The 11,109-nt window shown below is 35.6% G+C and overlaps 1 protein-coding gene across 1 annotated transcript; it reads left to right on the top strand.

The window, feature by feature from the left end:
• Nucleotides 1–233: 233 nt before the first annotated feature.
• On the top strand, nucleotides 234–6,503 carry LOC113741462 (centromere protein C). Its single transcript, XM_027268996.2, has 12 exons — nucleotides 234–547; nucleotides 871–1,079; nucleotides 1,161–1,249; nucleotides 1,394–1,496; nucleotides 1,584–1,732; nucleotides 1,882–2,510; nucleotides 2,598–2,708; nucleotides 2,795–2,897; nucleotides 4,220–4,305; nucleotides 4,978–5,068; nucleotides 5,162–5,269; nucleotides 5,958–6,503. Exons 1-12 carry the CDS (start codon nucleotides 386–388, stop codon nucleotides 6,065–6,067), a joined length of 1,950 nt encoding a protein of 649 aa, XP_027124797.1. The 5' UTR covers nucleotides 234–385; the 3' UTR covers nucleotides 6,068–6,503.
• Nucleotides 6,504–11,109: the final 4,606 nt, after the last annotated feature.

Genomic DNA, 11,109 nt, shown 5'->3' with positions numbered 1-11,109 from the left:
TTGGATAAGAGTTTATTTGGATGATTTATTTGAGATATTTACTGTAACACTTTTTGTGATGTGATGTATGTGAGATAAAAAGGTGATTGGGATTTGTGAAAACAAATTAAACAAACCAAATTTGGCTTGTCCAAACATGCGTCCGAGGGCATATCTGACAATCCAAAAATATTTTCCCCTTCACTCCCGCTCACGTCCCCAGTTTCGAAAAGAAGCATGACCACCGAAAACAGCCAACTCTTAAGTGACACTACTGTCACTCCCACACACAGAACACACACTGACAATATTCATCAGTAAATTTAACCAGTGATATATTTCTATCCTGCTTCAAAACTCACACCATTTCCATTTTCAGCCGCGTGCTTAAACTGATGATACAAATATGGCAACCGAATCTCTGATGGTATCCGAATCGGTGGATCCACTACAGTCGTTATTTGGACCTTCTTTGTTCCCTCGAGCAATTGTTAGGGCTCCGACGGATCCCGCGATGCCATCTGACCCCAAAGATCTGGATTCAGTTCATCACCTCATGAAATCCGTGGTAATTTACCTCAATTACAGTTTCCATCATGTTTTACCTAGCTCTACATTTTTGCATTACTTCATTCATGTTTTCTTTATGCTTTTGTTAATTGTACGAGATTAAGGCGAGGTGATCTTTTTTAGATTGAAATGTTTATTGTCTACTGGGAGCCTGCGCTCAATTTTGGTCAAATGTTTTCAGTTTTGAATTTTGTTTGTGAAGGTTATCGGCATTTTCTGCTGAAGTTAAGCTAGATTATACCACGACTGACCCTTTTCTTTTCTTTTCTTTTTTAAATAAAATTTCCTTCTTTCTTGTTGTTTATGGTTTGTGTTTTGAAGGCATTAAGCAGTCCTGAAAAGCTTTTGGATGCGGGAAAGGCTATTGTTGATAGGGGTCCAGAGCTTCTGAACTCTGAGTTTGAAAAGTTTGCGAAATCCATTGGAATTGATAAAGAAGCTCTTCGTCCACGAGGCAATGAAAAGCCTCAAGAAAGAAGGCCTGGCCTTGGTCGTCCACGGCCTCGATTTTCTCTAAAGCCGAACACAAAGTAAAGTTTGTAGCGATGCTTCCTATTAAGTTTTGCTCCTGAGAAATTCGTATTAATGGTTAATCCTGATGTGTCATACAGTAAGCCTTCTGTGACTTTGGAGCCAAGTTGGGATATTGATCGCCTTCAGGATCCAGAAGAGTTTTTCTCTGCTTTTGAGAAAGCTGAAAGTAAAATTTGTTTGTGATCTTCTTCATATTTGCACGTAGTTACCATTAAGATTTCTCCAGCCATCGTTTGTTTCTCATCTGACTTTCTTCGTTTTCCCTTTTCTCTTTTCATTTTGGGTATCTTGCATGAAATTTGATTTACAGATGCTAAAAGAGAAATACAAAGACAGGAGGGTGGAATTATGGATGACTCTGATAAGTATGATTCATCCACTCGTAACCGTCCTCGTCGACCTGGAATTTTAGGGTACATATCCTTGAGGCATAATTTATCTCTGCATAGCTAGTATCTGGTTTTATTGGATACAACTAAGTGAACACTTTACCAACCTAGGAAATCAGTCAGTTACAAACATCGATATTCGTCAGTGTTTCTGGAGAGTGGTGACAAGCCTATATCGTCCCAGGGGACAGGGGGGCTGGATCTTCTGGGTGCACCTGGTAATGTTGCTGACACTGAAACACAAGAGACAGATGTGGCTGGTAAGTGGAGCTTACTGGGGTGACAATGTTATGCCATTGTACTACAATTTCGTCCTTCAGCAATTACCACAATATGTCTCCAACGTCAAACTTAACTTTTGTGCAATACTTTCCAATTATTTTGTATTTGATGAATGTATATGATTCAGTTTCTACAGGATCAATAACAATGACTGAAAACAGAGTGAATGGCATTTTGGATGAACTAATCTCAAGAACCAGCCAAGATCTAGATGCGGATGAGGCATTGTCTCTCTTGCAAGAAAGATTTAAGATCAAACCTATTGATCTGGACAAAACATGTGTTCCTCTTTTTCAGGATATTGGGAGGACTGATTTCATGGCACTGGGAGAAAAGGTCCCAAATGTTAGGAAGACCTTATCAAACATATCTAATCTGGTCAAACCATTAAGTGGGGAAACAACTGTTAATTGTGAAAAAGCAGCAGAGATTTCCATCAGTCCTATAGCTTCACCTACCCCACCAAAAAGTCCATTTGCCTCAATATCTTTGTTGAAAAAGCGCAGTACATATTCCAATTCACTGAGGGACCCGTTTTCTCCTTTTAGTGTTGATTTATTGGAGCCTAGAAATCCAGCAGGATCTCAAACTGACTTGGCAGATAAAGGCAGTGGCAGTGCATTACTTGAAAGCTCTAGTGAATGCAACACATGTAGGGGTGCAGAAACATTGCTTGAAAACTCTAATGAGCGCAACACAAGTAGGGGAGCAGAAAGTAATGATTCAGCAGATGGAACAGACAAACAAATAGAGAAAGTAGATCTCGCTGTACATTTTAAAGGCCATAATTTGGTAAGGCTATAAAGTCTTCATCCTAATCCTCTTATATGTTGAAACGTGCAGGATGGAGATAAGTATGAATCTGCAGGACGATCTGTTAAAACGAATTCCCATGGTCATGACTCCACACCAGTTGGTATTGACGCTGGTCTTCACATGCATGCATCTGTTGAGGTACCAAAATGCAGGTTTTCTTGCCTTGATGCTTATATGTAAGTCAAAGCATCAGATTGGAATCTGTTGATTATTCCTAAATGCAGGTTGAAGGTATACAATCCAAAGTTGCCATCCCTGCTCGTCCAGATGCGAACATGGACAAATCACCAGTCATGATTAATATGCATGGAAGTCAGCCTCTCTCTGGTATGGTCCTTGACTTCTAGTGTTTGGCTTGGTTTGGCCTAAATCATCTTCTACAACCTGATCTGACACATTAAAGTTACAAGTGGATTTTTTTCTTGTTAGTTGAATTGAGTTGCAATTAGATGTTGAATAGTAAGGAAAATTGAATAGGGTTCATAATTTGGTCAGGTGTTTTGACATATTTGAAATCTTTAACATTTGTAAAGTAAATGGCTACACGAAATATAAACCACAAGTTGGTAGTACAGGTTGCTGGCCACAACATTCCTTTTTGGAATTAGGAGCAAAGCTCTGATTATTATAAAGAAATTTTAAACCTAAAAATTATTCATCGGTCATTGAATTTTATGCTATGATTCCTTTAGACAGCTAATAGCTCATTTACTTTAAGAGCTTTAGTTGAGCTGAATGTTGTTTTTTAACTGAACTATCTTTGAGGTAGTTGATCTGTTTTCTTTCATTTTACCTTTTTATACATCCTTCAGAAGGCATGAAATAATTCAGGAATACGGAGGATTTAACTTCAAATTGAGACTTTAATGAATTGACATTGTTAAAATGTTGGTATCTCAAAGCCTTGCGCTGGAACCACCTCTGTCATATAAGCATGCTTGTGGTGTGTGAGTAACATAGTTAACATGTGTATTACCCTCATTTAACTAATGTACTTCAAGTGGTTTTGCTGTCCCAGGACTAAGTTACTGTTCATAATGATTTAAGGACTTTCATTTGTAAATTTTGACACACAAATGCTGCATAGTAAATGGCTTCTGTCATATAAGCTTACTTGTGGTGTGTGATTAACATAGTTAACATGTGTATTTCTCTTATTTAATTAATGCACTTCAAGTGGTTTTGCTGTAACAGAACTAAGTTACTGTTCATAATGGTTTAAGGAACTTTCATTTGTAAATTTTGACACAAAAATGCTGCATGGTAAATGGTTTCTAGTGTTTTTTTGAGTTTCCATATTTGAGTTGGGTTTTGTCAATTCAGGTATTGGGATGATTAATTGTCTTTGCTCTTGGTCCCTCCCTAATGAATGGAAAAGAAAACAGAATATCTGTCCTGCTACACTGCGCTAGTTTCTTCACAACTATTTGAAATAGTTCTGTTTGTTTTATTCCTTTTGTTCTCTTGTAAAAATAGTTCTTTTTTGTTTTTTTTTCAACCTTTGCATTCAGCAAATAGCAGATATTGTGCACTAACACTTGGTATAATCTTGGATTGCTAATCTTATTAAGCTCTGCCTTCTGAAAGATATAATTAACAATAATCATAATTCCATCTTTTCTTTCTTTTTCCATTTAATCTTATGGCAGATCAACTAAATACAGCTGCAATTGAAGACAATACTGTAGTTATTCCCTCAACAACAGCAGAGATTAATGCAAAGAAAAATTCTGAGGTTGTCTCTTACTGCTTTATGTTTTCTTTATTTGTTACTTGATGTTGGTTTACTTTTCTGAGAGAATCATTCCTTGGTGCATCTGGTGAGTTAATTTGCATTTGATACACCAGAGTATGTTGGAATAATATGTGCTGTGATGTGAGAATTTGTGTGACGCATGAGTAGGCCTATGTGTTTTTATTGTTTTCTGCAATCTACTTTTGCTTACATGAATTGTAAGACCAGGCACTGAGTACTCATGAGCTTGAACAATTGGAGATTGACGTCCATCACATTCAGGACTTGTCTTCTTTTCCATCCTACTTCTGATGTTATTTTAGGTCTCTTCTGTTGCCCATGTTTGGTTCTCTGGTGGAGCAAGAAGCCTGTCATTTTGCTTGAAGGTCTTACATATTTTGCTTCTTCACTTCTCCTGGCTCAGCCTCATGGGACTTGACCTAAGGAGTTTCTGTGATGTTTATCACTGTATACAGAAGAATACTTGGTGTTTGTCACAAAAGATATTTTACATATTCCTGTATTTGTGCATGAAAATGGCAAATATTCCAACCAGACATGGAGCATGACTGCGTTGCTGAATTTTGTCTCTCTGACTTGTCAAGTCTTATGCTTTATGATGAAACCCGACTGATTTCACTTGTTATACATGTGTAATATCGTCAACAACAGAACCTTCCAGCCAAGGAGCAAGGGAGGACAAAAAGACCATGGCGTGAAATTCATGAATTGAAAGCACTTGCTCGTAGGAAAAGCATTCAAGGTTTTGTTCACACATCAACTAATTAAACGCCTTTTCCTTGTTCATAGCATAAATTTTAGTCTTAATCAGTGTAAATATTCATTGATTCTGCAGAAGCTGGCACTTCATTTGAATCTGGGGTAAGGAGAAGCAAGAGAATCAAGACTAGACCTTTAGAGTACTGGAAAGGCGAAAGATTTTTATATGGTCGTGTGAATGAGAGTGAGTATCTCTGCCACAAGGAAAAACACTTGCGTAGTCCTTTTGTGTTCAATTTTAGTATATTGTTAAGCTTTATTTCTGTCTTCTTGGCTCACTCTGCAACCCCCTCCCCCCTTCTTTTTTGTCTTTCTGATTGACCAACATTGTGCTTTGGTTCTGTGAGAGTGAATTTTGAGGTTGAAGGACAGCAACTTATTCTGATTGTTCGTGCTGTTTACATAGAAGTACAAATGATTGTTTAGCGTATTTGGCAGTTTTCTGTATGGCTGCATATTTGCTTTTAAACATTTGAAGATAGTTTCTATCATCTGTTTTCCTGTTTTATTTAATTGGCCTTATGGCTATCTAATATTTTAGAAGATATTCCCTCAGAGCACATAATTTTGCACTAGAAACTTGGATTCCAAACAAGGTTTTGGGCATTTTGTTGTGTTTACTTTTTACGTGTATACAAAGGCTCTGATTGAGTGTCAAAAAACAGTCCACCTCAGCCCACTCCTACAGTGCTGCTATCCACCAATAAATAATGCTGGCGAGAAAACCAGACTGATGTATAGGGTGACCTTCTCAGCAATGCTTTTTTCTCAAATTGTCAACGGAAGCTACAAAAGCTATATATCAAGTATTTTGACATGATTACAGTACAGTTGAGGCAAAACAGGCTGACTGGGATTATATGCCATTGCAGGTGTGAAGCTGATCGGACTGAAGTACATATCTCCTGCTAAAGGTGATGGACAATTGAAGGTGAAATCTTATGTGCCGAATGAGATTCTTGAAGTTGCAGCTCGTCTATGACTTTAGCTTCATTCCAACATTCTTTCGGAAAGGGATGTATTCTGTCTCAATCAGAATTTGCTTTGGCTTAATCTCTCTCCTCAAATTGTGTAGTGGCTATCAACAGTCTGAGTTGATGTAATGATAGGTTAGAATTTTTTCTAACCTCATGCATCTTGTGCTTGTTTTTTATTGATGGGGCATACTGTGGTGGTACTTGGTCGCTGTTTTGCTGTTTAAGAGTACAGGATATTGCCACCTCTGCACCCTATCATATTGGCTATCCCACCAGTCAAGTAGCTACGACGGTATGAGATTTGTTTCACTGTACTTTATCATTAAATTACAGTTTATATGATGTGCATATTAAATTTCCATTGTATGAGACACGAGTTGCTGAACGATGCCGTTTTGGAGGATTATGAACTTTTAAATAGAGTGTTTGCTTCATACACCACTTATGGTGCATTTAACAAACGATTAACCTCTAACATTATTCGAATTATATAAAAATAGAGTTCAAATAGTATTTGGGTTGGTTCAACTCTTTAAAAATTTTAAGGGTCCATTTGATAAAACTGAAATCTGAAATCTGAAATTTGAATATATTAAGTTGTTGAATTGTTAAACATTAAATTTAATATATTTGAGTGTATATTACATTCAGTGATAAGTAAATAATTTATCACTTAATTTTGAGAGTAAGTTTTGTTTAGAAAATTCAATGTTACTTAATTGATTTAGATGTTCAATTTTTAGTTGTCAAACGATCTGGATATGTTAAGATGTGATTTCATTAAATTTAAATGTTGAATTGGGTTATTAAATAAGGTTAAGTAAGAGTTTGACAGGCAGACTTAACTCTTTGTATGGGAGCAAAATAAATAAATAAATAAGGACCAAGTTCAAAGAAACCAAAGGGAAAAAGCCGTGCAACTACAATATTTTAGTTAGGCACTTAAATTGTTCCAAACAAATGGTGGACCAAACACCAACTAAAAATGAATTAAAAGTTTGATTTTGGTCTGACATTCTCTAAACAATTCAATTATACTTTGATTTCGAGAAGGCCAATAAACACATCAAAACAAGAGTTTTGTATTTTCTATTGTACCTATTTTGTGATGTGATCTTACGAAATGAAAAAAAAAGCGGCTAAAATTTTTTTAGCAATTTGTTTAAATGAAATATTTTTGTGTGTGTGTTTATATTGAGAATGACAAATTCCTATTTTTCTAAATAGTCCCATTCAAATGAACAAAATTTTATTACAGTCTAGTCTTTCACATAATGAAAAATGTTTCAAATAAAATTGTGAAGTCCACTAATTTTACATGGAATACAATTTCAATAAAAATGTGGGGTCATTACTTGTTTAATTCGCGTTATTTTATTCGTTAAAGACCAACTAATTCGGCCGTCGGTCCGGCCCGTGACAAAATTCTTCCTCTGTTGACTTGCTGCTAGAGGAATTATTACATTGTAGTAAACTTTAATACTGCTAAGAAGAATGGTATGATAGAAATCACCTCACAATGGGCTTAGCATAAAATTTTGGAGGGTCAAAATTCGAAACTTCCGAGTCCCAACTCGTGCCTGCGTCAATCTAGTGGACTTCTTACTACAATGTAATAATTTTACATTGTAATCCAATGTAATAATTCTACATAGAATTAGTAATTCAATCTTGTGTTATTCCACGAATCAAACGGACCTGTAATGGATTAGTTTTGCTTAACTTACAACGGAATTAGACATTTATTACATTGCAAATGCCTGTTCTCGATATCATTTTCCAAATTTTTAGGTCATTGTGGGAATGCTAATGACATCACGGAGCAAAGGCTATTTGTTCTCTATTTCAAGGGAATATTTAAATGGTTGATATTTGGACTATTGTCACATTTAGCATCATTCCCATTTTATCAAGCATCTCTTCTTACCGTTTTATCATTGGTTGGAACTTTGATACCTTTCCTGCCTGATTTAGGTAATTTTGCCTTCGCTGTAATCCTGAATTGACTTCAATCTGTTGAAAAAATTTTAAATTCCTGACATGGCCTTGTCTCTTAAGAATACGGCAAGACACCATGTTGTTTAAAGGTTAAATTGAATTTATCCGTATTTGATAGAGGGAGTTACATTAGTCAGCTACTCCTAATGGTGGATTAAACTGTCATGAGAAAAGTCTTGCCCTCTCTGTCTTGAGTCAATTGCTAGGCATTAAAGATATATACCTACTAGTTGGTAGACCAAAACCAAAGCTTTGTCGCTTGTTCTCGTCATTTTGAAATGAACTAGGTGGCATAAAACGCGCTACACGCGTTGGGATAAACAGAAAATATGCCCACTTAGACATATGGATTCATGGAACAAAAATGTTTGTCAGTTAATAATTTGTGTACACAGCTAAATATAAATATACATGAATAAGTAGGAGTGGAAAATAGGAATTGGTGAATTCTTCTTTTATCGTACTCTATTGCTTGTTTAGAATGAGAATAAAGTTCAGCATTTTTCATGAAGCGTGTAAGCATATGATGTGGTGATTAGAATATATTATACTTCATAAGACAAAAGAAGAAGTAATGCTGAGGTATAGAACTACTTTAGCTGGAACTTGCGTAATTCTTCTTTTATCTCACTCCATTCTTCTTTTATCTTACTGTGTTGCTTGTTTAGACTGAGAATAAAGTTCAACATTTTTCATGAAGTGGAGAAACATATTATGTGATGATCAGAATATATAATGTACTTCATAGGACAAAAAAAGAAGTAATGTTGAGTTATAGAGCTGCTTTAGCTGGAAGTTGAGTAATTCTTCTTTTATCTCACTCCATTACTTGTTTAGCATGAGAATCAAGTTTGCTATTTTCCATTTTAGTGTAGAAGCATAGAGTGTGACCATATGTATATATTATGCTTCATATGACAAAAAAGGAAAATACTAAACTAAATAAGGAGGCATCTTCATTATACACGGCAATATTGATCCAATTGTGATTATAGTAACTTGAAAAAAAAATGATTAGGTTCTCATGTTTAGTTGACTATGAGTTAACCGAGCTCAGCAGTCAAATTAAAATGCTATGGATACAGTCTTTGCATTCCTTTTCGATTGAACAAAATAATAATACAAGAGTTCTCAGATTGTGAAATAAAAAGGAATATCTCGATGATGCGAAGAGTGTGGTCAACAACCATGCTGTATCAATTTTAATGGAAAATCCTACCCACTCGTAAGAATTATTGCCAGGCTCTTCTCATTAATTCTTGACAAGCTGGCCTGCTCATGCATGTTGTCTACAGATATTAAAAGAAGGCATAAACATTAGTGATTGATTATCAGTATGGTGACCAAGGAAGGCATGTTCCCAAGTGGCAGCTATTATCTTGAGACTTGAGCAACCAGTTTAGTTCTTGATAGCATAGTCAAAGAGAGCATCCATGTCATCAAAATATTTGACTGTGGAGTGCAGAAAGGCATAGAAGCATAGCTCAAATTTCCATTTGCTCGGAAGAAAAGCGTGTTATTCGCACTGCAAGAATAAAAGGGGGGAAAAGCAAAGCTCAACAACGCTGCTCATGGCAAAATATCCAAAAACTTATTCCTACTTTTTAACATCTCTTATGACTAATCCAAAAGAAAATCAAACAAAACACCAGAAAAGACAAAACATCAAAAAGCAGCAAACAATCACAGCCAGATATTTAGCATCAAGAAAAGAACAAAGCATACAAGGAAAAAAGATGAAAAAAATTAGCATTAACACCATTGGATAGCTCAAAAGCATTAGTAAAGCAAGGATCCAAGAAACACATAATGGAGTAGGAGGGAAAGGCAATTCTCTAAGATTCCAACTCCGTAAAAAATTACCAACCATCGAACAAGCGAAAAATGTAGGTAAAGCAAAGCAGCAAACAACTGCAACCTTGAATTTTGGGCGATGGTACAATTTAAGAATTCAAGAGGGCTAACAAGAGTCAGTCAAGCCAATTTAGCCTACATACCGCTTTAGAACGCTGATGGCTTCTATTCTACCCAACATGCCAACTACCCCATCATATTTCCCAGAATATGGTATTGCATCAGTATGAGAACCTGTTGAAACTAAAACTGGAGCAAGCTCAGTTTTGGAACCAGTCCTACAAAAAACCAACTGATGATTTGGGTTAAGTACATGTATAACAAGCAGAAGAGAATGAACAATGGATTATTACAAATGAATTTTTCAATCAGATTAAATTTTTCCTACATTAACATCCAACGTCATTCTGCGAAATTGAGAATAATTCTTCTTAAACCACCACTTCACCCTATAAATATGAAGTTTGGAGTTGATGATGCTTAAAGTTCAAAATTTGGAACTTAACATCAACAATGTAATTTCAATTATACAACTTTTGAAGGGATTTCATCTTTTATTGCTTGAAATATTCTCAGTGCCAATTATTCGTTATTATGGACCATAATTCACCAAATATCTCTCAGATAATCTTTTTAAATAGTTCAAAAGTATTCAATCACTTTTCAAATTTTCAGTACCTTCTCTTTAAAAAAAATTGCACAAAGAAAACAAATGTTTATTTCAATGTTAAAAATGGCAAAACTATGCATCACTTCCAGAGAATTAGACCTCTTAAATATCCTCAAGGCCATTTATAACCTGGCAATAGATAGAGAATGTAAAGCCAAATTGCTATGCACCATGAACCAATTTTTTTTTTTGAATCGGTGAACCAAATTTTTAAGGCAGTCAGCTGCATATATGACCTTATCAGCAATTACAACTTCGTCTGAAATTTCTAATTTGATTCCAAGTTTTGCAGTTATTGTCACTTTCCCCTTAATACAAGGGAAAAAAAAGAGAAAAGAAGAAATTAGTGCATATGCCATATGGACACTAAATAAGAAATAACAAACCACTGTACAACCACAAATTGCCACGTCTCAAGAAAATCTACAAGGAACAGATACATCCATAAAGCTTCAGAAACAGAGTAACAGGGAAACAAAGTAATAGGGAGACAAGTAGTTAGTTTGTATTACCTTCAGGGTGATG

Source organism: Coffea arabica, chromosome 4e (assembly GCF_036785885.1).
Source record: "Coffea arabica cultivar ET-39 chromosome 4e, Coffea Arabica ET-39 HiFi, whole genome shotgun sequence".
In the NCBI taxonomy this organism is placed as follows: Eukaryota; Viridiplantae; Streptophyta; class Magnoliopsida; order Gentianales; family Rubiaceae; genus Coffea; species Coffea arabica.
This window is presented reverse-complemented; position numbering and strand designations above follow the sequence as displayed.